Source organism: Trichoderma gamsii (genome assembly GCF_001481775.2).
Source record: "Trichoderma gamsii strain T6085 chromosome Unknown Scaffold_20.2, whole genome shotgun sequence".
In the NCBI taxonomy this organism is placed as follows: Eukaryota; Fungi; Ascomycota; class Sordariomycetes; order Hypocreales; family Hypocreaceae; genus Trichoderma; species Trichoderma gamsii.
In genome coordinates this window covers 494,277-517,961 of record NW_020171357.1, presented here as the reverse complement: position 1 = coordinate 517,961, position 23,685 = coordinate 494,277, and the positions used below count along the sequence as shown (strand labels likewise).

The 23,685-nt window shown below is 48.0% G+C and overlaps 9 protein-coding genes across 9 annotated transcripts; 6 read left to right on the top strand and 3 right to left on the bottom strand.

The window, feature by feature from the left end:
* Positions 1–1,507: 1,507 nt before the first annotated feature.
* Positions 1,508–3,541, top strand: TGAM01_v206171 (hypothetical protein; the record flags this gene model as incomplete). Its single annotated transcript, XM_018802577.1, has 4 exons — positions 1,508–1,567; positions 1,761–2,360; positions 2,434–2,565; positions 2,621–3,541. 4 exons carry the CDS (start codon positions 1,508–1,510, stop codon positions 3,539–3,541), a joined length of 1,713 nt encoding a protein of 570 aa, XP_018664084.1.
* Positions 3,542–4,645: 1,104 nt separating this feature from the next.
* TGAM01_v206170 (hypothetical protein) lies at positions 4,646–6,072 on the bottom strand (the record flags this gene model as incomplete). The annotated part of the gene is made up of 4 exons (XM_018802578.1): positions 4,646–5,077; positions 5,151–5,420; positions 5,482–5,933; positions 6,000–6,072. 4 exons carry the CDS (start codon positions 6,070–6,072, stop codon positions 4,646–4,648), a joined length of 1,227 nt encoding a protein of 408 aa, XP_018664085.1.
* A 1,301-nt stretch (positions 6,073–7,373) lies between these two features.
* Positions 7,374–8,138, top strand: TGAM01_v206169 (hypothetical protein; the record flags this gene model as incomplete). The annotated part of the gene is made up of 1 exon (XM_018802579.1): positions 7,374–8,138. One exon carries the CDS (start codon positions 7,374–7,376, stop codon positions 8,136–8,138), a length of 765 nt encoding a protein of 254 aa, XP_018664086.1.
* Positions 8,139–8,680: 542 nt separating this feature from the next.
* Positions 8,681–10,217, bottom strand: TGAM01_v206168 (glutamyl-tRNA(Gln) amidotransferase; the record flags this gene model as incomplete). The annotated part of the gene is made up of 2 exons (XM_018802580.1): positions 8,681–9,106; positions 9,162–10,217. 2 exons carry the CDS (start codon positions 10,215–10,217, stop codon positions 8,681–8,683), a joined length of 1,482 nt encoding a protein of 493 aa, XP_018664087.1.
* A 2,961-nt stretch (positions 10,218–13,178) lies between these two features.
* TGAM01_v206167 (riboflavin transporter MCH5) lies at positions 13,179–14,506 on the top strand (the record flags this gene model as incomplete). Its single annotated transcript, XM_018802581.1, has 2 exons — positions 13,179–13,949; positions 14,012–14,506. The coding sequence occupies 2 exons, from the start codon at positions 13,179–13,181 to the stop codon at positions 14,504–14,506; spliced, it is 1,266 nt and encodes a 421-aa protein (XP_018664088.1).
* A 1,331-nt stretch (positions 14,507–15,837) lies between these two features.
* Positions 15,838–17,493, top strand: TGAM01_v206166 (major facilitator superfamily transporter; the record flags this gene model as incomplete). The annotated part of the gene is made up of 2 exons (XM_018802582.2): positions 15,838–16,089; positions 16,162–17,493. The coding sequence occupies 2 exons, from the start codon at positions 15,838–15,840 to the stop codon at positions 17,491–17,493; spliced, it is 1,584 nt and encodes a 527-aa protein (XP_018664089.2).
* A 186-nt stretch (positions 17,494–17,679) lies between these two features.
* TGAM01_v206165 (hypothetical protein) lies at positions 17,680–18,179 on the bottom strand (the record flags this gene model as incomplete). The annotated part of the gene is made up of 2 exons (XM_018802583.1): positions 17,680–17,967; positions 18,036–18,179. 2 exons carry the CDS (start codon positions 18,177–18,179, stop codon positions 17,680–17,682), a joined length of 432 nt encoding a protein of 143 aa, XP_018664090.1.
* Positions 18,180–18,651: 472 nt separating this feature from the next.
* TGAM01_v206164 (hypothetical protein) lies at positions 18,652–19,745 on the top strand (the record flags this gene model as incomplete). Its single annotated transcript, XM_018802584.1, has 3 exons — positions 18,652–18,684; positions 18,746–19,152; positions 19,256–19,745. The coding sequence occupies 3 exons, from the start codon at positions 18,652–18,654 to the stop codon at positions 19,743–19,745; spliced, it is 930 nt and encodes a 309-aa protein (XP_018664091.1).
* A 1,799-nt stretch (positions 19,746–21,544) lies between these two features.
* On the top strand, positions 21,545–23,608 carry TGAM01_v206163 (hypothetical protein; the record flags this gene model as incomplete). The annotated part of the gene is made up of 2 exons (XM_018802585.1): positions 21,545–21,901; positions 21,974–23,608. 2 exons carry the CDS (start codon positions 21,545–21,547, stop codon positions 23,606–23,608), a joined length of 1,992 nt encoding a protein of 663 aa, XP_018664092.1.
* Positions 23,609–23,685: the final 77 nt, after the last annotated feature.

Below are 23,685 nucleotides of genomic sequence, written 5' to 3'. Positions count from 1 at the left end.
GGTGTGAGGCCGTGAGTGATTTCTCTAGGGTTGATCCTTCAGTTGACCCCTCTCGACTGGCTTCATGTACTAAGCTAGGGACTCGACAAGCTAGCAAACCGTCACATAGTGCGTGTAGATAGGATACGAGATGTACTGGTACGTGCTCCTGAAGATATGAGGGTGATATGACACTGATGCTATGAAATCCGAAAACCCTGGGAATTATCTCATGGCTTGACTTAACCGACAACTTTGAACTTTATACACCGGATATTCGCGCTACACGGCACGGTCTGTCCACTGCCGCCGATTGCCGCGGCGTGTGGCATTCCCCCGCGTTGTTGACAACTATGTTTGCGTTATGTGGCTTGCAGAGACGGAGGCCACTAATGCATCAACGGTAGTGATAGTATGAGCAGTTCTGCTCCTCGTCGTACTACTGCTGGTAGTAGCACAACGACCAGACACTAGCAGAAGCCGAGGGCGTATTCTCGGAGTCCTTAAAATAGCCGTATTGATGCCCTTTGGTTGCTGAAGGAAGAGGAATACAGGCCTATTGCAGCGGCGCAGTCCCGGAGGATGATACGGTACAAGCCCATGATTGGCCCCCCCAACCTGGTGACTGACACAATCTGGTGTGGGCGGCGCCGGGTCCAGAAGCCGATGCCTGAGAGGCTTGCCGTTTGGCTTTCCTAAGGCTTACTCGTGTATGCCTTGCTAGCACACCCTGCCCGGTTTTAGTAGTTCAAAGCTTGGGGTCCACAGGAGCTCGACTTATATGTATCTGGGCCATCTCCAGCAGGATTGCCGCAGAGGAAATGTAGGCAGAAATAACTCCTAGATCTGCAGCACTTGCGACGTGTCGAATTCAAAGGCTCATTTACACTAGTCTAGCCCACAGTAAGCACCTCGATCCCATCCCGAAAACCCACAGGAGGAGGAAAGGACATGGAGCCAGTCCGAGATCCTCGATCTCTATTGATCTCCGGCGATCGAGAGAGGCGAAGCCCGGTGAGGGGCTGGCTGGGCGGGGGGAGGAGTCGCATGAGATATACGAGTATATCGGACAGATCGCCGTCCGAACAAATAATGACTGCTCAATAAATTTGACAGCTTGGATTCGCTAATTCAAAACTTTGTTTATATCCCCCCAGCGCCGAAAAAAAAACGCACAGTCAGCACAGCGCTCCCTGAGGTTGCAGCCGGACAGGGGACGACTTCCTTCGTAAGCCTATATTACACCGGAGCAAGAGTAAGGCACAGCTGTTCTGTTGCTGTCGCATAAACCCTATTCAGGCTCTTGTCACAGCCATCGCCGGCCCCGGAAATTTCTAAACAACGAGCAGCGGGGAACTGGGAGACCGCGGCAGCAAAGCACAACCATTCTTCTCATACCAGTCGAATACATCCACGCTGCGGCGGCCACGTGCTCAAGGGTCGCCCGCAGCTACTGAGACTTTGTCTGTAAAGTACATACCTACACAGACTGAGATTCTGAGACTCAGAAGCAGGGCACGCGATAAAGATGGTGGGCGTTCCTGGCAGATCAAAGGGATGCGTTACCTGTCGCCGGCGCAAGAAGGGCGTAAGTTCAGAAGCCTTGACCCCAGCACTTTTAACCCGCCTCCATCAATAGGCAATCGAAAACTAGTACGATACACAGCTATAGTCCATCTGTGGCATCTTTAACAGGTCCCGCTCGACTTACATCTTCCTTTTTAGCCTTGTGGTATGGCCATGCTGAACTTGTGTGTTACTAACTCCGTCTTGTTTCTCAGTGCGATCAAAATGTCCCCTCATGTCATCAATGCATACGATCAGGCCTAGAATGCGGAGGCTATGAACGAGACCTTGTTTGGGTCAACAGCACGCCGGATGAAAATAGCAAGGCTCTGCCGACAACGACTCAATTCAGGGGAACAATCCCGTCAAGATCGGTACCTCAACAGCGGCCATGGAGAGTCATTTACTCAACCAAAGGCGCAAACAATAACAACACCAACATTACTCTCCACGATTCGCTCACTCGATCAGCTCGAGAGGAACTTTACTTTAGCAAACTCATCTCCACAGCACTTCCCTACGGTCACCTACTATCAGCTAGCGCTTCGGATGTATTGACCAACGGATGGGTCTCGGCGGTCAAGGCATACTATGACGAAGAGCCGGCTATTCGATACGCTTCGCTGGCAATGAGCGTGGGCTTTATGGGTGTTGATGAGCGGAAAAAGCAAATCCCACAATCCAGCCAAATGACTCTCCAGGGCTTTGAAGCCTACAACAAAGCTGTCGTACAAATGGTCAGGGGATTGAAAGATTCAACGCGGTCCAAGAACAATGGCATCATCGTCGCCGCCAGAATATTACAGTTTTACGAGGTATGGACGGCTGCTCTTCTCTTGGCAGGTCAACACAATCTTGGGAACTAACTGCATTGTCTCCTACATGTAGCTATTCTTTGGAAAAGCACCCGACTGGCGGGCTCATATAGAGGGCCAGTTGGCTCTTTTTTTGGCCAGAGGCCCGGAATCTTTTGTATCTGGCCAATCACACCAGCTATATGTTGACGGTCGAATCCTGATTGTGCGATCCCAAACCCCCCTTTCTTCCTCTGCAGCCGCTCTAACTATGCGAATAGGTCATGTTGTCAATCGGAAGACGAGCCAAATCTCCGCTCCACACAGAAGCTTGGCGAACAATTCCGTGGCGCGATATACCCAAGTCGACCAAAGACAAGCTGATCGATATCCTGGAAGATGTGCCATTCATGCTGATCGCCTACGACGAACTTCGCGCCTGTCAGGATCCCGAGCGTTTCGACGAACTCCGCCATACTGTGATGCTTAACTGTCACCACATTGCACTGAGCTTAGATATCTGGGAACAGGAAGCTGGGCCGATTCTCCAACAGTTCGACTATACGTTTGCCGGCTCTCCTCTACCCACGCCCAAAGACGATACTGAGTTTGGGCTTGTGTATATCTCGGGATGCTATTGGGGCGCTCGCCTGATGCTGTACAGCACCCTTGGGATGACATTGGCTCATTCGGCCGGAGCTATGAGCCCCGGAACCGATAGCATTCCATCTCTCGGTGGCGGCTCTCCGGCCTCGCCCGCAGGTACGGCATCTACACCAGCCACCTCACCGGGGCAGGCATCTGAAAGGTCCTCCGGGCCATACTACTCTGCTCCTCCGCCCAAGATGGAAAACCCGGGCATCTACGCGAGGAAGATCGCCCACATGGTACACCTCCTGTACGAACCTGCCGCCGGTGCGATGCAGGGCGCCTCGGGTCTTTTCCCCCTGGCCCTTGCGCTGCGCTACTTTGCAACAACCGAGCCTCCCGGTCAAAGGAGTCCCGAGTCTGAAATGCTGTATAAGCTATACCGCAAACCTTTTGTTGGTACCTTTGTTGGACGCTTTCTTAATGATCTCCAGGGTTCTCAACAAGACGACGAGGCGAAGCGTGATGTCGAAGCCAAAGCCCAGCGGAATATCTTCTGGTATGCTGTTTTGGGCACGGAAAATATTGTGCGTGTTGGAGAGAAGGGGAAATAATATTATGAATATGAGACTAGGAGTTCGGTGAATCGGTAAGACGATGCTAGGAATTCGGCCTTTTTAATATCGTGCTGCACTGATTGCAACACAAAATTTAGGCCACACAAGGTTCAATTTCTTTTAATAGGATGCTCTTGATCATGTCGATGAAAAATGGCACGAGTTCACAGGGTTGCTTCTCTGAATATAGTCAGGCAGGCAGACTTGACTCTGATTACATGTAAATATGCTGCGTTGTACTGTTTCAAAATATAGGTTTTGTGTCTTAAAGCTTGGGCTTAAGAGGAGTTCAATACTCGCCTAAAATTTGTGTGACCTCAAATTTGTGTGAACAAGTGCGAGCGAGGCTTGACCTCCAATTCGACTCACGACTGGCTGTGGCTATATATGTGGGCGTGGATGCCCAGTATAAGAGACAAAATGCGAAGCAGCCCATCCACATCTTCTTCAGAAAAGCAGCCAGAGCAACAATTTCGCTCCTGAGATACACTTCAGCTTTCAATCTAATTCTAAAAATTTTGACATCCATTCTCATCAATTATCATCCATCTCAAACACGCCAAAATGCACGTCTGCAACTGTCCATGCGGATGCGTCAAGGTGGTCGAAAAAGGCAATGCCGACATGTGCGCATACTGCGACACAGAGGACATTGTAATCATTGCTCTACCTCCCAATCCACCTGCAAACGATCCAGCCTATTCTACTACGCAGAGATACTGAGTATGAGGAATGTCATACTTGTGGGCTTGGGTGGTTGAACAGCTAGAAGCTGTGGGGATGTGGCATAGCACTTGATGATGATTTGGAGGTTGGACATGTTACGCTAAGACACGATGATTTGAACATTGGGTGGGTAGTTAGGCACTCCACATGTTCCTTTGAGATGTTTAGACAGATTTGCTTTGTTTATTTGATATAAACCTTTTCTCACTTTATTCATTTGTGCTCTTGAATGGCAAAGTCTCGTGATACTTTTCAAGTTGTGCTTATAGCACAGGTACATATCTACATGCAAGAAGCAATTTATACAAAAGTGAAGCCATAATGGCCCACAAAAGCTTCCATCTTAGGTAAATATCGAATGAACTCGATGGATGTTTAACACGGGTTAATGCTAGCCGCGCTGCCCGCGTCCTTGGGAATCGCACCCGCCGCAACAGCAGACTGATAGCACCACCTCCAGTCATCGTATCCCGCGATCCAGTTGCACTTCCACGTCCAAAAAACCCAGCCAGCAGACTTCTCAAAGGCGAGCACCTGGGCGGCCCAGAACTTCTGGTACCAGTCGGCTTGGTCGGAGCGATTCTTGATGCCGAGCTCGTCGTTGTCCTGGACATTGTCGGCGACGGAGATGGACCACTCGCCGACGATGACGTTGTCGTCGCGCTTGTCGCTGCAGGCGGCGTTGAGATAGCCGTCTTTGGTGGCGGTGATGCTTGTGTCCCATTTGAGGTAGCGGTGGTCGTCGAAGGCGGCGAAGTCGGTGCTGGGGAGGGCGCTGGTTGGGTCTCCGGAGCCCCAGGCTGAGTCCTGTTATTGTCAATTTGTCAGTTTGTGTTATTGATTAAAGAGGGTTAATATATAGTGAGAAGGGTGAATATACCATGAATTGGATATGGAGGCGCTTATCGTCGGAGACACCCAGTTTGCTTTCAGTATCACGGATGCGGTTCCAGGCGAGAGGATAGTAGGTGTTGACCATATCCGCAGCTTGGCTGGGGAAATCGCCAGAGTGGACGGGCTCGTTGATGACTTCCAGCATGCCGACGGAGGCATAGGTAGCGTTGGTATGAATACGCTCAGTCATCCACTCCAGGAAGTCAGCTGCTCGCTCGTAGTTTGCCTCGGTGTAGAACCCTGGCTGTGAGACTCCCTATTATTGTACCATTAGTCGAGAACTTGGGGGTTTCAAGGCATCAGACTGCTTCTCTTACATGGCCAGTGTATTGCTGGTTAGGGAACTGCGCTCCAGGGCCGCCGTGAAGGTCCATGATGACATAGATGCCTGCGTCATTGCACCATCCGACTAGCTGGTCCAGGTACTGGATACCACCACGAGGGAAGAATTCGCCTTCTTGAACAAGGTCTTCACGGATCCAGAACCCAACTGGGATACGGACTGTGTTAAGCCCCAGACTCTTGATCTGGGTGATGTCGTCTTGGGTGATCCAGCTGCCCCAGTGCTTCTGGAAGGCGGCATCGGCAGCATCCTGGCCGAGACTTTGGACACAAGACCACTCGTCGTTGAGTCCACCGCAGCCCATGCCGGTGAACTCGTCAGAAGCCATCCATGGTTCGATGATGAACTGCGAGCCAAGATTGACACCGCGGAACTTGTCGTTGCCGGGGAGCCATCTCATGACGCCTTCAGTATCTCGGCTAAAGACTGTGTCATTCTTTAGCTGATGTCTCATATACGAGCAGTGATGGTTCCGGTTGAGGTTCTACTGACCCTTTGCGTTGGACTGGGGAGTCCAGGCGCTGGCTGAAGCTACTAGCAGCGAAAAGGCAAGTGCAGACAACATCTTGATAGAGCCCTTGATGAATCACTTGGAATGAGTAGCAGATGGCCTGAAGAGCTGCGATTATTATGGGAGATTCTATGCTCTATATAGTGCTCTACATAGAATTGAGCTGAATAGACAACGAACAACACTCGGGATCGACATTGCTGGGCGTGTCGATCACTTGCCAAACATCTTCTCCAAAGGCGTTTCAGTCAATATGAAATATCCGTCGGCTTTTGCATGCATAAACAGCTGGAAAGATCCCAATAACTGACGCATTAACTGCTAAATTTTCATCTTCAAGTATGGTTCCTTGAAGTCTTTGAGAGCCTTCATCACATACTTGTACGCTCTATACCAAATATCTTCAACGTTAACATTGTTATCGAAAACCACATGTAGATGAAGACGTCGTCGATATCGTAAAGTATAGTATCAAAATACTTGCCCGATTGGTACTTCACAGCAACAAGCATTCATTCGGACCGAATGCCGATCTCGAAAAGAAGCTTCTCTTTACGGTAACGTCTAAGTTGAAGTGCCACTACCCCTTACACGTGCCGATCACTGCCGTTCTAGCTGACGTACGCTTATGCTTGATGTTTTAACTTTAGCCAAACAAATTTTCAACGTTGTGTGACAGGTGTTCCAATAGAAGGATAAGTGGATTTACAGTGGACTTGGCTCTTACAAATTGGCATACGGTGACGGCCGGACTTTATACAACTGCTCAACTCTCCACTTCCCCGGTCCTTACTTTCTTCTGAATGTCAGATATATTAAAGTGGAACCGGTTTTTACACCTATAAGGACCGAAGGCTCCGAAATGTTTCGTACAAGGCACCAAATCTGCGCGGAATGTCGGTAAGTTGATCGAGTCCTAATCGGATCTGGTTTCCTTCTAGAACCGAAAGTCACAACATCACCCCTTTTGAGATGAATCTCGCATATAGGGGACACTAACAAGTAGTTTCCTAACGTGCGATTTTTTGTTTACTATTCCTTTAGGAATACGAATGCAAGTAGTTCGTATTCAGTATTACTAAACGGTTACCCAGAATAACTCAGGCCCCTAAGAAAGCAGCTGCCGGATACAGATCCTGTCGCCTACTAGATTAAGCATAACTGGTGATTGTAGCTGTCAGCTTACGAGCCACAACGCCCGGCACTTGCGACGTCTATAAGTACTCCAGATATTAAAGTGCGTCTCATCGCAGTGACTTTGGGAAATCAAAATACAATCGTTATTGCCCGAAACGACATCATACAGAATGGCTCTGAAAAGTTACTGTCTCTTGGTGGGTGCATTGGCGTCGGCCATGGCCCAGCACCCTTTGACTCCCAACGGTAGAAAAGCCGGGTCAGCGGGCGACACCGCTCTCGCCTTTTGGAAAGATCACTTGAGTTGGTGGCATGACTGGACACCAGCGCCTTCAAGTCCCAAAGGCGCCGGCCTCGTCCCCGTTTCTATGCTTTGGGGTGGCGGCAACAATGGTCAAAAAGACGCTCAGAGGCTGCAACAATTTGAGCACCTCAACTCTACGCCCGCCTATGTCATGGGCTTCAATGAGCCTGATTGCTCAGGGGCTGATGTATCTGCAGACATCGACGTCAACACAGGCGTCAGCTTGTGGAACAGTCTGATTGCTCCCATGGGCCAGAAAGGTGCTGCGCTTGGCAGCCCGGCCATGTGTCGCCAGAAGGACGAGTCTTGGCTCAAGCAGTTCAACCAGCAGCAACTTACCAAGAGCTGGGACTTTACATCCATTCACATCTTCAAGTCGGACATGACGGGCGTGCAGGCCGATATCGACTACTACTGGAACACCTATCAGAAGCCGCTTTGGGTGACAGAGTTTGCGTGCGTCTTTGACCAAAACAACTTTACGCCATGCACGGATCAGAACCAGATCAACCAGTGGATCAGCGATATTGTGGATCTGTTTGAGGCCAATGAGCATGTTTTGGCGTATGCGTACACTGATGGCCTCGGCTTGGGCTCGGTCTGGCCTCCGGTGAATAGCGATGGAAGCCTCTCTCAGTCGGGCCAGGCATATCTGAATGCAATTAGCAAATATCATTAAATGGTGGGAGATAGGAATGGGATATGAACGCATTACGAGAGTAAATGATTTACTGCGCATACAATAGCGGCCGTCAGAGAGTTATGACTATAGAGAACGACATAAATATAATGCTTGGTGACGTTTCAATCAATGCGACACAATGTATGTCGAATCACCAATTGCCTACTGGCATCTTGTCATTGTTTATATTACCCAATCCTGATGTTAATTCGGTGCTTATTCATTGGCTTGCGACCTTACGTTCTGCAGAAAAGTTCCTGATTCACGAAGTTGGCATCATAACAACAAGTTCAAATAGAATTATTGTATGCTTCTACTAGAGCAGGAGTACTGTCTAAACTAGCCTATAATATACGTGTAGTCCTCGACTCCATTAAATTAAGTACACAATTAAAGATTCTAGGTTAGAACGTAAGAACCAGACAAGTGTACGCAAACAAAGCATGAACAGTTTATAACGTTTACTTTCAATTTTCTACCTGTGTAGCATAACACTTTGCTCTGATATCTTTTTCTGTCTAATACTCATTGAAACTAGCTTAAGCAAAACCTGTAGGAATGACAGGAGAGAAGCCTTTGCCCAGCTCTTTGATCTTGGCAAGCTCCTTTGGACCTAGCTTAGGAGCAGCTTCACCCTCAGCAGGCTTTGCCCTCACGTAGATGCCCCTGGGATAGAAGAACTCAAACTCAACCGGCACATCCCACTTCCACACATCAGATCGATCTCTGTAGTAGTAAGGCCGACCGTCTTGCTCAATTACGTCGTGCGTCTCGCGCAGCTCGATGGCGTGGGCAGTGCGGAACTGACCCTTGGCTGTAACAGCAATGCAGCAGTGCCAAGGAGTCATGGAGAAGTGGTTGGGCTGTGGGACGAGAGGGAAAGACAGCTTATTGAGACCTGTGGATCGGTGAATGGAGAGTCGAACGTAGTCGGGGAGACGGTCTTCGATAACGGCAGCAAAAGCCTATTACATAAGAGTTAGGTAAAGTCACAAAGAGATACCAAGCGATGTAACGTACCTTGCCTCGAGTAATCATGTCGTGAGCAACTCGCTTCACGACCGTTCTATATTCTCGCTTGGTGGTGACACCAGCAGTAATCGGACTGTGGCGCATGTCTTTGCTCAAGAAGATGATGTAGCCGCAGTAGGTCAGATTGATATCGGCGTCGTTAAGGATGGCATCGCGAGCGTCAAAATCTGCGGGTAGATATTTTTCCACGAGCATCTTTCGCGAGTCGTCAACACAACCCAAGTACTCTTCCTTGGTCATGTGCGGGCTGTCAGTAAGACCTAGAAGGTTCATAATACGGATGAACTTAAGACGGTCATAGCCCTTCTCTTCAGCCATTCGTCGGAGAGCACCACCATACTCGTATACCTCCTCGTTAGAAATACCTAGGAGATCATTGTAGACAAGGCCGTCAGAGGTGATGGTGACATACGCTCCAGGCGGGTAGATGGCTTGGATATCTTCGCAAAGGTTTTGAAGACGGCCTAAACCCAACTCTTCACCCAGATCGGGCACAGCACCAAGGACTTTCTCAACCTTGTTGACGCTCTTCCAAGGGAAAGCAGGCAGAACAAGCTCGATAGGCGCGTTCGCCTTTACGTGTTTGCGGACACGAGGCTCGAACTTGATACGACCCAACCAGGGTGAGCCTTCGTCGTTTTCTTCGTTCTGGCCATAGCCCTGGATGATGGTCATGATACGTGATGTGACATCAGTATCTTGCTTCTTGGGAAGGTTGCTCTTCTTGGTCGTGGTTGTAGACTTCTTTGGTGAAGCTGCATGACGAACCATGAGAGAGTTTGGGTCGAGAGAGCCAACCGACTGGTTGGAGTCTGATTCAGAATCTGACGAAGATCCAGAGTTGGACGCAGTATTTGATCCTGCGATGGAGTTGGAGATGATCGGAGTCATGGAATTCTTCCACTGAGAGAGCTCGGTGACTTGAGCTTCAAGCTTGGCCAACCGGTCAAAGTTATTGGTGGAATGGGCATCGGTGATGACATGGCTGCCATCTTGCAGATCAACAATGTTGATAGCGATCAGCTTGGATGCAAGAACAGACATGCTTGCGGTTTTAAAAAGATAAAAAATAAAAACTAGATGTAAAACGAGTTTTTAAGAAACAGAAGGAGAAGAGTGTGTTGATGATGAAAGGAGAGAGATATGTGCAACGAGGGAACTGCCTGTTTATGTATGCGTTGAGGGAGCTGAGGCTCAACTAGTTGAATCAGGATATAACAAATTGTAAGGCTTGTTGACCAGGCCAATAGTACATGTGTACAGATTTCGTCAATGCTGGTACATGTACTTTTGTCTGCACTGCCCCTTACAAAGTATTCAACTCCAACATTTTCACCTTATTATAAAATAGAAAAAAAATATTTGGCATATATAATATATTACATAGTTATAGATAATGATAGCTATTACAGGGAGCACAAGTAATTAATGATACCATTAGTAATGTAAACATCCAATTACAGTTTAGAATACAGCTCAGAGTCATAAGACAGTAAAAACAAAGCTGTATTGATACTTTATATTACTGACTAATTAGGAATAGTTGGAAAATAGGCCAAGAAATTACATGCCATTAAAATATGTAATACGTAATATGTAAACTAAAATGTATTTTATATACTTATACCTGCCAAGCGTGGGTTTACGATATTTGTGAGGAGGTTGATCTCCATCTCTTACCATCCTCTTCCAACTCTTAAACGCACTCGGCCTTAAGCGGTTGCGCCACGTCCAGCTTGTCAGCGCTACGATCGTTATGGATGCCTAAATCGAAAGCTAGCATCCACGCTAAAATCACTGTCAAGTTCTGGTCATGTAAAGTGCTGCCTCAAAAGGGAACGTCCGCTGCTTGTAGTACAAGCAAAACAAGCTTTTAGCCTCGCACACTAGCCGTAACACAAAACTAGACAGCAAGGTAAAAGACTTGCTATTTTAAGCTAAAGGTAGATCAGATGAAATCGGAGAAAAGTGTCAATCAATACGGATCTATTCTAATCATCGAGTTGGTAACTGCCGTTGACAGAATAGCACCTTTCAATAACAAAGGAGTACAAAAGCCAAGAACTGAGCAATGCACCTGACATTGCACAGGATTTCCAAGTGTAGATGACTAGGATGTAATCTAAAACTCTCCTTCCTATTTGCTTGTTACTGAGTCTCGGCCCACAGGTTTATCACAATTGTTTATAAAAGATGATGGATATAGCTTCTTCGATAAGAAAGTGCAGGGCGACATTAGCCAACTTCGGCAGATCATTTCCGTTTGGCTAACCGGTTTGCCGCATAGTGTGGCACACTGCATGCCATAGCACTTGTTCTAGCCCCCGGCACAGTTGCCTCTCCTCTTTATAGCGCTGACTCCGGCGTGATTAGCGTCCGAGAGCTGAATCTCCCCGCTGCCTTGTGGGGGTTCATGGAAGTCCGTTGCGGTGTTTGTGCGGATGGCGCCGTGCCCGCCAGTACTAGCAAGTTACTAGCAACAGGGGATTAAAGAGATGGGGCACAAGTCCACGGTACTTGAAGATCTAGATAAGATTCTGCGAAACTACATGGCTAGGACGGTAAATTCCGTACCTTTTTCATGATTCCTCACCAGGCATATAAATAGCCCGGGTATCCTCCACAGTATCCACTGAGAAATCTTCAATTGCTGCGAAAACTGCACAAGGTTAGAACGGAAAATTCCGATCCTTCAGTTCATGCTGCCACTACTACCTTCCTTATGGCTCTGCACCAGGTACAGCCTGTGTATTCCCCATAGTACCCACCAGAATATCTTCAGCTGCTGTTGTAATACTGGCGCGTCATGGCACCTTGTCAAGGCAGACACGTGCCGTTGATCCAGTTCCTACAGCCTTACCAATCTCCTAAACCCCGAGACTAGTAAAGATCTGCCACAGAGCTGAATCGTCATAAGCCACAGCGTGTGTGCTATACTAAGCTGATCATATATCTCTCAACGAAGGCAAACAATTCGCCTTGATCGGAAAGGAAACTATGAGACCGGCGTAGCATTCTCTTACATAACTGCACACTCAATTTCATCGTGCTGACACCGTAACACCGCCTTACAGTTTGTATGGGTGTTGTGCTTCGGATCGGTAATAATCAGATTCAAAGACAAATAAATCAACTGACTATAGTCATCTACACCATGATATTATCATGTTCCTAAATGTAGTCTTAGATCCTTCGGCTTGAATAAATATCAGTTGTTTCTAATATGTGCGAGTCGAATACCTCAGCTTGTCTAAGACAACATGACAGTCGTATGTACATGTACCTATACATGCCAGTTCCACTAGGTGTTTGGAGCCATCAACTGTCTATGATGACTCAAAAGATTTGTTCTAGACTTGCGGTAAATCTATTAGCCTTGCAAAGAGATCCCTTGTCGTATATTAAAAATACTTACATGTGCTAACAAGTACATGTTTACTGAGTAAGTGCCTACTTTGCAGAAGTACCTACCGAAGCAAATTCCTCATTCATAATCCTGCTGTGATGCACTGTTGACGGTCGCTTTAGCCTGATTTGTTCCCCAAGAAGTAGCATCGAGGTGGCGGGTGGTATGTGCGCTGAACTCGTCAAACCGCCAATCACAGGCTAATGGCAAACTCGTTTCTTCGTGTACGTAATGTCAATTCAATAATAGGGCTTACCCACACTCGTCAAGCTGTAGAGCTAACCTACCGCTCAGAGAGCTTTCGTAAGAAGTCGATATTTCCTGGATTTTGAGGCTTCTTTTTTTCCCCTACTAGGCAATTGCTGGGTATATTCACATGCACCTTCCGCTTCGACAGCTAGGATCTATGCTAGTGGATCTCTATACCCCACGCTCCGCCTTATTTTGACATCGCTTGGCAGGTAAGACGTGGAGGAGTCCTTTTGCCATCAGCTCGTATCAGGGAAATTGTTGAGGCCCACGAGATTCTTAACCCTCAGCTCTCTCTGGGGCAACAAAGCAGGAGTAGGGAGACAGGCCAGCGGCAAAAAGAAGAAGAAATGATGGAATCTGTCGACGACAAGAAGACTGAAGCTATACCAAATTCTGAATCGGCCTCTGAATCCTTATCGCCGCCTTCGTCATCAGCCTCTCTTTCGCCATGGACTGGCTATCTTCAAATCTTGGCTGGTCACTTGATGATCTTTGATACCTTTGGCTACATTGGCTCATGGGGTCTATTCCAATCCTACTACATTTCCACCCTGGGCCGTTCACAATCAGACATCTCGTGGATTGGAAGCCTTCAAATCTTTCTCATCTATTTTGTCGGCACGTTTTCAGGGCGAGTCCTTGATGCCGGCTACCTGCGCACGACTCTGGCTGTTGGCTGCAGCCTCCAAATCATTGGCATCTTCACCACTGCGTCTGCTACTGCCTACTGGCAGATCCTCCTGTCGCAGGGCATCTGCGTCGGCCTTGGCGATGGCCTCATTTTCTGCCCCATGATCTCCCTGATCAGCACCTACTATGAAAAAAACCGAGCTCTAGCGGTGTCTTTTGCCGCGGCCGGTGCTGCTACCGGAGGAATGGTGTTTCCCTCCATTGCTCGACAGCTCATCCCAACACTTGGCGAGCCTTGGGCGGTGCGAGTCATGGGCTTTGTGTTTGTCTTCAACTCTGTCATTGCTCTGGTCGTTGTGCGACCCAAGGTAGCACCACGCAAGTCAGGTGCTTTCATTGAGTGGGAGGCTTTCAAAGAGTTGCCTTATCTCTTGTACGCCATTGGAATATTCTTGAGCCTCTGGGGACTCTACTTTGCCTACTTTTATGTAAGTTTTCTTCATTCCATCGATTTCTTCGTTATTCTAACTTGTCACACCAATGTAACTAGATTTCGATCTTTGGCTCCAAGATCCTTCATATCCCATCCGCTCCGTCATTCTATCTCATCATAGCCATCAATGGCATCGGCTTGCCCGGTCGCATCTTCCCAGCATATCTCGCCACGCGCGTGGTAGGCAACGCATTATACGTCCTCACTCCCATCACGTTTAGTGCCGGCGTGTTGCTCTACTTGTGGAAGTACGTCACTTCTTACAATGGGTTTCTTGCCTGGATCATCGTCTACGGCTTCTTTGCGAATGCTGTGCAGAGTCTCTTTGTCGGCAGCGTAGGGAGCCTGACCAAGGACCCCCAGAAGATGGGCGTCCGGGTAGGAATGATCTTTACAATCATCAGCTTTGCCTGTCTGACTGGTCCGCCTATTGCTGGTGCCCTGATTGACCTGGATAATGGAAACTTTCTCAATGCCCAAATATTTGGGATTACTTCAGTAGTCTGCGGCTCTGCTGTGCTTGCCGCTGCTGCTGTTGCAAGTAAGAGGTAGAAAGAGATAATCTGTTTGCTCAAAGAATTAGTCGCAGTAAAGCTTCAACTAGAAGGATTTCACATGTGAGATTTCACATTATCTACAAAAGTTATTTTATGGCGTTTTAAGTTTGAACATGATCCGTATATAGAAATACATGTTTGAGGAAGATGATGAAAGTTGCTTGTTTGCAATCATCAAGCGTTTACGCCCTGATTACCTTCTGCTACTACTGCAACAAGCAGATTGTACTTCATACCGCGGATATCTCCTAGGCATAACAACAGATCAAAGACAAACCAAAATACAGAAGCACAGGCTTGAAACATCTTTCATAATAGCGCTCTCTATTGTTCTTTGAGATGTCGGAAACCTCGATAAATTTTTTGCTTCTCCAGAACCAGTAATTGTCAATCGTATCAACCACCAAGGCATATTACAGTATAAGTTCAATGCAACTCTCATATATACCCTTGTCATATTGAACATGCTAAACCATCTATACGTAACACGCAATAGCCTTGATTACTATTATTTGGCCTCGGAGAAATAACATATTCCTCCTATCTTATTGACCTCGAACGATTACTCATATCCGCTTCTACCGAATCCCTACACAGCAGTATTAGGTCAAGTAACATGTATGCTGCACAAGGAGATGCATTTGACTGGGGTATTTCTCAAAACCGCATCGCGAAGTTTCCTTCCTTCAATGTCAATACGCTTCGGGGAAGGGAGCCACAATTGAAATACGACGGGGGCTAAGCTAATGTACAGCCATATACTAGAACCACCCCTACAACGATTGATAGTAATACATACGGCCAGGATTTCCAACTAACCTATGGCGTATTGTTTGCTACTACTATGTACTAGTATTTTCTATTCCTATCTGAATAGCACTAGCTATTCCTCCATCCGTTCCTGGTCAAGAGTATTTGCGAAGCTGCCTGAATCAAGCTCTTGGCTGTAGCAAAAAGGGAAATTTCGACCGAGGTCAAGAGCCATAAATTCCTACCATATGTCCTGATGTTTACAACCATCAAAATCTTCCATGCGTCAAGTTCCATGCTTTTACGATTGCTAAAGCATCATCTTCTCTCAGTCCTATCCTGTGTTGTAGATCGTCTAGCTAGTTAGTCAGTTTAATACACGCAATTAGGCTTTTAGCCGGATATAGCCCTGGTTTTGGCGATTGGCCGATCTCGGGTAACAAACTCTCTGCATTCATTCCGCCCTTCAATCACACTACAAGATAAGCGTGAGGGGAAAACGCGCTGTGATAACAGACAATCTGCTAGATCGGCGGCTGAACTAGCTCATATATACTTGTTCTGCACTTGCATTCGATGAATCGCCGACATGATCGCTCATCCAGCGAGACTGAGCCGTTGCTGTGTCGCATCACTGACGACGACATGACTTCTTCAGCACCAGAGCCGTCTCCTGTTGAGACGGGTGTTGACGCTGCGATTGCACGTCGCGTGGTGAAGAAGATTGACCGAGTTATTATCCCTCTGTTGTTTGTTACTTACATGCTCAATTTCATGGATAAGGTCATTCTATCGAGTGCTGCTGTGTTTGGCTTGCGCGAAGATACCGTAAGAGACTTGACATAACCCAAAGGCAATACTCGTGTGTAAACGAGAATCGGTTAACTCACTTATATGCAGCATCTTGTAGGGCAGCAATACAGTTGGGTCAGCAGCATATTCTACTTTGGCTATCTCATCTGGGAGTATCCAACCACTGTGCTCATCGCCCGCCTGCCCACTGCCAAGTATCTCTCCTTCAACACTCTTGTCTGGGGCGCTGTCGTGGCGTTAACAGCAGCATGTACCAACTTTGGGGGCCTCATGGCCGTGAGATTTCTCTTGGGCATGGCAGAAGCGACCATAACCCCGGCCTTTATGTTTCTCACGTCGACGTGGTATACTCGAGACGAGATGCCGACGCGAGTAGGCATCTGGTTTGCGGGCAACTCCATCGGCGGTATTATTTCCAGTCTCATTGCCTTTGGCCTTGGACACGTCCATGACAATGTGCATCCTTGGCGATGGATGTATATTCTTCTCGGGGTTTTAACGTTTCTCTGGAGTATTCCAATGTTTCTTCTCCTCCCGGACAGTATTTCAAAGGCCAAATTCCTCACGCCTGAAGAGCGGGAGATTGCAGCACACCGCACGATTGTTGCAGGCACGGGAACTACTGAAAATACGCGCTGGAGATGGGATCAACTGGTGGAATGTCTGATTGACCCAAAGACCTGGCTCATTTTCCTTATTGAGCTCGTTGGCCAAATGCCCAATAGCGGGACGCAAAGCTTTTCCAACATCATCATCGCTTCCTTCAACTTCACCTCCTTGCAATCTACTCTCATCAATATCCCGTACTCCGTTCTTTCTGCAAGCATCATAGCAGGCACTGGATGGCTTGCTGGCCGCTACCGAACTTTGAACTGCATCCTCATTGTTCTTGTCCTGATTCCATGTGTCGTTGGTTCTGCAGTCATCTACCGCCGCGAATCAGTACCCCATGGCGTTCAACTGTTTGCATACTTCCTCTTATCCCCTGGTCCTGCCGCGATGCCCCTCACCATGGCTCTCGTGCAGTCCAATTATCGCGGAGTTACAAAGAAGATGACCGTGACGGCCTTGCTGTTCCTGGCGTATTGTGCTGGCAATATCACTGGCCCTCAGTTCTTTCGCACGTCTGAAGCGCCAACCTATCAGACGGCGTTCAAGACAATCATGATTTGCTACTGCCTCGTCATATTTCTAGCTGTTGTTTTGAGATTTTATCTGCAGTGGGTGAATGCAAAGCGCTCGGAGGAAGAGGGCTTTGTTGGAAATGCGGGAGCTGCTGGTGTTGTAGCTGCGGGAAAAGTATCCGATATTGTGGATGGAAAAGATGTTGCGGAAACAGTTACGGGCATTCAACTAAGACCAGAAGACTATGAAGATGTGACGGACTGGAAAACGGTGGGCTTTAGATATCGATTGTAAGCTCTGCACGATTTTCTACATAATACCAAGCTATCTCTGTATCCTACAGCTGATACGACTGTAATAGATAATCTGACAGCACAGTACAATGGTTCAAAGTTCAATTCCCAACTATATGCCGCCCGCAAATAAACTCATCCATTTATTCTCATTGCGCTTTTCATGCATGTGTCACAGGACAGCCATCTACTTGGTCTCCGACGGTTCAGCCGCTTCGCTGTAGTCAATAAGAGGCTCCCCACCAGCAACGATGTTATGAAAGTGGCCTAAAGTAACTGTCGCTACTTCTTTGCTCTTATCGAGAAAGTTGTCTTCATCCGGAGCAATAACGTTCAGGTAGTATGGGTCATTAAAAGCATTAAAAAAGTGCTCCAAACTTGGAATTTCCCATATCACAGCGCCATCAAAGTCCATGACTGCGAGGGGAAGCGGCGTCGCTGTTAATGGCTGACGTAGAGCGCTAGATGTGTGGATCTAACAGCACAACAAAGTCAATGAATTGTTAAGGAATATAGAAATACTCGGAGGAGAATTATTTTTACCTGTGTGTATCCGATTATGCCATGCTTCTTGGACCAGTACGCAATCTTGGGAGCATGAACATTCCTCCAGTAGTCGTAAAATTGCTCCTCTGTGAGGTCAGGCCGGCGTCTGATGAAACAGATTTTGTATAGCGAGGAGCTCATATTGAGAAACAGCAAGGGGAGTGACAAAGTACTGATCCGGGTATGATTGACAGGAGGTTTAATATCTAAGAATTGTATGAGATCACTATGATTGCCTTGATACGGCACTCGCTACTGCTGATATATATAATTGTCTGTTTTCTAGCCTCTGGAGTATAGCATATGCACTTGCCCGTGCTCCGGCCGAATATCCTGTTCACTTGAAACAAGATTGCTAATTTATTTACATGGATTGTTGTAGGAAACAAGACTTGAAGGCTACTGAATGGTTGAGTATTACAACTAGGGGGCAAGCCAAGTGGGGAGAACTTCAACTCCGCCGTCTCTCTTCCGCCGAGCTCGGCCGAATAGTTACATACGAGATACAGCAGCATAACAGCATCATGAAGTCAAAAGGAAGAGCAAACGTCTCGGAAACTCATTCAAGGCACGAATCAAAGAATTTTATTTGCTATCTTACCATTTGTCCAAAATGAGCGAAATTAAAAAAGTTATAGTAGTCGGGGTACGTCGATTCCCATCGCCACACACCAATCGACTAATACACACGTTCTAATCGCGAATAGGCTGGGGGCTACTTGAACCCCGTTGTTATTTCGTCTTTGCAGTCGCATGGATTCTCTGTCTCTGTTCTGGTCAGAGACACTTCGAACGTTGTGTCTCCCGCCGGAACTACGGTTTATCGCACCGATTATTCAGAATCTTCCCTTTTGCTCGCGTTCAAGGGCCAAGATGCCGTTGTTAATACAATTACAATGCCGGACTTTGAAGTGCAGAAGAAAATGATTGATGTCGCCGTTTTGGCTGGGGTGAAGCGGTTCATACCGGCGGAATTTGGCATTGATACCTCCAAGGAGGAAACGGTCGAGATCATGACCTTTTTGAAGATGAAGCCTCGGATTATACAGTACCTTCGATCTATCCAAGACAAGATAACTTGGACGGGGATTATAACCGGACCCTTTTTTGATTGGTACGCAACGCACTGTCTTGTACATGTATTCTCTTTATCGTTTAACACGATACCCTGTCGAATCCCTCGTGTAGAATTGTGCTGACGCAGGACTTTGGAACAGGAGCCTACGCCAAGGATTCTTCTCATTCAATGTCCCATCCCGCACAGCGTACATCCACCAGCCTGGGTACCATACGCACCGTTTCAGTTGGTCGAACTTGGCAAACGTCGCAGAGGCTGTGGCGCATGTCCTTTTCTCCAAAAATTTTCCAATCGTGGACAACCGATACGTGCATGTGAGATCATTCAATGCAAGCCAAGATGAGATTTTGGAGTCGCTCGTATCGGCTACGAAACGAGTGGATATCGCAAGAGGCCAGGCGGAGTGGAAGATTGTTGATGTTGACCTTGAAGAGAAAGTCTTAGAGGCGCGGAATAAGCTGGCTCAGGGCGACACTGGCGGCCTGGGCTATATCCTTAGTAAAGCCATCTATCATACTGGAGGTAATTACGATGAAGAGGGCGTCGTGATGAACGAACACCTAGGCATGAAGCTGGAAGAAGGCCTGGATGCCACTGTCGAACGAGAAGTGGCGAGGCTGTTGTCTTGATCGAGGTATTCATCAGGGGCAGAGTTAGAGCCCTGTCCTTTATTGCCCCGGGCTTTGTGGGATAATCTAAGCATATATGACTGTAATTATTATGGAATTCCTCTGAGAAGATAGTCGGGTATTCGCTGGATATATTGAGCTAGGGGCAAATACTTTGATGTAGTAAAGTGTCGGAGGAATAATAAGTGGGAAAAAGGCTCCGAACACAAACATTTACCCGTTAAGAGCTTACACTAAAAGATTTGTTAATCGACTTATTGGACAAAACACAGATTCTCCTCTCTGCCTTGGCGTACTAGGATGTGCGTGTACGCTTCTGATCACTTATCACATGTACTCATATAGAACTGAAGCGTTTTTCCATAGCGATGTTTGTGTCGGCGTATTCGAGAGAAGCATTCGTTATCGTTCAATGTCATAGCTCCTTATAGGTAGCTTCCTACGAGACAGCTTGAAAAGCTGAATGATCACATATTAAACTAGAACTTCGTATTATAGAGCTTGTGGCTCCGACATTTAGTCATCAGTCTGTTCAGAGCTGCTTAAATAGTGCTTAGGCGGGGGAAACGTTTATTACCAGAACCGGGAAAAGCTGCTTGATAGTTTTGCCCAGAATCCTTCATCCCTGTATATTGGGCCACCCAAACGACCGATATCCGCGCGATGGGGATATATGCAGAGCATTACATACTACAATGGAACCTTTTGTCTTTTTTTTCTTGCTACTGGCTAAATCCGTATTGATGCTGGTAGCATTTCTCTCAGACTTTTATGTGCGTTTCATCGCCCCATTCACTAAGAATATACTGGAAACTGGAAAGCATTCACGTCCGTGGTCGTGCCCGAAGATTGAGGCCCGAACCAGCCTGGTCATTGTTCACCTGACTACGGGGTACATGTAAGAGATCACCGGCCGCGCTGGCGACCAGGTCGTCGGGACCATCGCGATGTCATGTAAGCCTTAAAGCATCGTAGCTCGACAACTCCAGCGAAAAGCCGACCCATCGCTAGCAACACCCCTCCGACACGGCCAATCATACGCTCGGAGCTGACACCTCCAGAACCGTCTGCTTGCATTAGCAAGGGTGCTGTAGCCCGCTCAACACCGCCAAGCTAGCTGTTAGGTCCACTTTCGGCTGCCATTTCCACTGGTTTTCGGGGTATGATACGACTTGAAGGGCTTGTTGTTGGGAGTTGTGGGAAGTGGGAAGGTTCCTGCGCCCTGAGGAGGGCCACTTTGCTGTGCTGTAGGCGAACTCGTCGACCTGGAAAAGGAATTTCCAACGTTGACAAACCAGGCGGGAAGCCCCGCCGAGAACCGGGCCAATAAGTAGCATCCAGCAGAATTTCGCCCGTCGAATGATTGATTACATGTAGTTCTCGAGGCATGGCGCACTTGGATAGTTTCCCGATATGCTACTGCAGATGCTAGTGAGGGGTTGCTAGTGTATCATAAATCACCGACTCTGTTTTGTTGGCTGTTCTTGATAACTAATAAGTACATGTAATCGGGCTAAGTACATGTACTAAGCACGAGCAGAACCCCGGGATTTCCATTCATTTTCACCCACGAATGTTGATCGTTTTCACCGGCACTCGAGAAACACCAAAATCGACCTCGAGATACTTGCAGCATGGTTCCAGCGTCTGTTCAGCATCGCCCGAGCGATTCACTCTCGCATCTGAAGCTCCGAAAGATCCGCAAAGGCACGCGAAGCTGCTGGGAATGTACGTTTTTAGACCGCCAGCATATTCCTGCAATCAGCTTCACCCGGCCTTTTGCCATCCAGTTGTTAATCATGGCGACTTTTTTAGGCAAACGTCGCAAGATCAGGTGTACTTTCCCCAGCGGAAACTCAGCTACATGCGTGTGGTGTCTTGCCCACGATTCAGCCTGTGTCAGCCAGCAATACCAAGATGACGGCAGCGATCATTCGCGCTCTCCACACATGGAGGAGCGAATGCTTCGTGTAGAGAGTATGTTAGAACGAGTTCTTGAGAAGCTGGAGACTGGAGTTCGGCATACGCAGACCACGGAGCCCTCGGAGCACGCGACGACTACCGAGGACAGCACCGGAATCGACGTTATTAACACGGCCTCGATATCAGCGCCCTCTTCGACATCCAACGTGGTTTCTGTCTTTCGCAACGCTTCTGTAGGCTACTTTTCCTTTTTGTCCAATCCTGGCATGGAATATTTGCTAAGTGTTTCTCATTCTTTCTTCTAGTTCATGTTGGAGATTGGTGGTGAAGGAATATCTCCCACCGATGCCTCAGCTCTAACGCCAAATGCCAGCCGAGCACTGGTGCCCGGCACAGCAGTATGGCCGAAACTCAGGAGAGTGTCTCATATGCTACTAGAGCTCACACCGCCTCGCGCAGTCGTTGAGCTCATCGATAACGAAAGTTCACCCTGGATCAGTCAACTACTGCGGCCTCTACCGTCTCTTCGTCAATCTATCAAGTTTTCGCTTCTCAGAATGCTACCGATCGAACCAATGTCCGCCAGCCATCCGACAGTCATTGCAAGAGCCTTGATGGTTATTGTGATATGTCTACAACAGCTTCCAAAGAGTACAGATATGAACAAGTATAGGTTACCATCTTCGCGAAACGACTTCATGGAGCATCTTACGACTACTATAATTTCCCTGGTGACGTCTGACGACGAGCTTATTGCCACAAGCGAGGGACTGGAGTGTCTACTACTCATGTCCATTTACTTTGTCAACTCCGGCAGACCGCGGCGGGCATGGCTCAACAATCGAAGAGCTTTAGCAGTTGCGCAGCTTATGGATCTCCACAAGACGTCTATACAGGATGCCGAGCAACAAGGCAGCATAGCGGGCATCTGGCCTCATATTGTGCACCACGACCACCATCTCTCTGAGATTCTTGGATTCCCCTGCGGAGTTGTAGGTTCATACGAGCCCTTTGTGCTGGACGACCTCACTTTTATGCAGCAATTGAGTGAAAGCCAGCAAGACATGCTTTACCAACGGCAGCTTGACCGGATCGCCGCCCACTTAGTGGAGAGAGATCAGCGCTCTCCAGCACTGGCAGTCCCCTTGATGGTGTCCATCGACAGCGCCCTTAGCAATCTGGCAAAGGCCATGCCGTACTCGTGGTGGCATCCCTTTGACCGGGTCTCAGGCAGCCAAGCAGACGCAATGGGGATGCTCTACAGTCGATACAACGTGCAGCTATGGCACCATCACCTCGACATGTCGAATCACCTGCCGTTTATGCTCGATGTAACCGACGAGCGGCGATCCGAGTACAGCAGGATACAATGCCTGAGGGCCGCCCGCGAGCTCATCAAGGTCTATATTCCGCTACGAACTACATTCGGCATGTTCTCCTGCTGCATGACGAATTTCCAGGCATTCACAGCCGCAGTGGCAATCATCTTCAACATGTTTCTGCAGACATCATCGGCCGAGTTCGAAGTCCTGTCCGGCCAGAGGGCTGGAGACTGGGCTCTGATTGCGGCCATCATCGACGTCTTGGATGCGGCCATTGAGCGATTCGACGACCGCGTGGCGTTGCAGGCGCGTGATGTCCTCAAGCTGCTCCAAGCAATCGAAAACGACCCCAGAAGCCTGAAAGGTGACAGGTTTCACTTTACGATCCCGTATTTCGGCGTCATCTCCATTGCTCGAAAAATGCCTGCCGGTGAGCCAAGCGATGTGACGGCAATGCAGACTGACGGTGCCAATGGCAACCACATGACCGACCCTTCAGCCGCTGTTTTGAGCCTGGATGATTCGCCGTCGTTTATGACTACAATCGACTTTATGGGGTCCAATACTGCGGTTGACGTTGACGAGCTTATGAAGCAGTGGTTGGTTGACGAGATGTAGTCGCTCCCTGTCGAAACGGCAAATACCGTGGGGCGGATTTTTCGGGAGAACAAGGATCCAGCTCCTTATTGATGAAG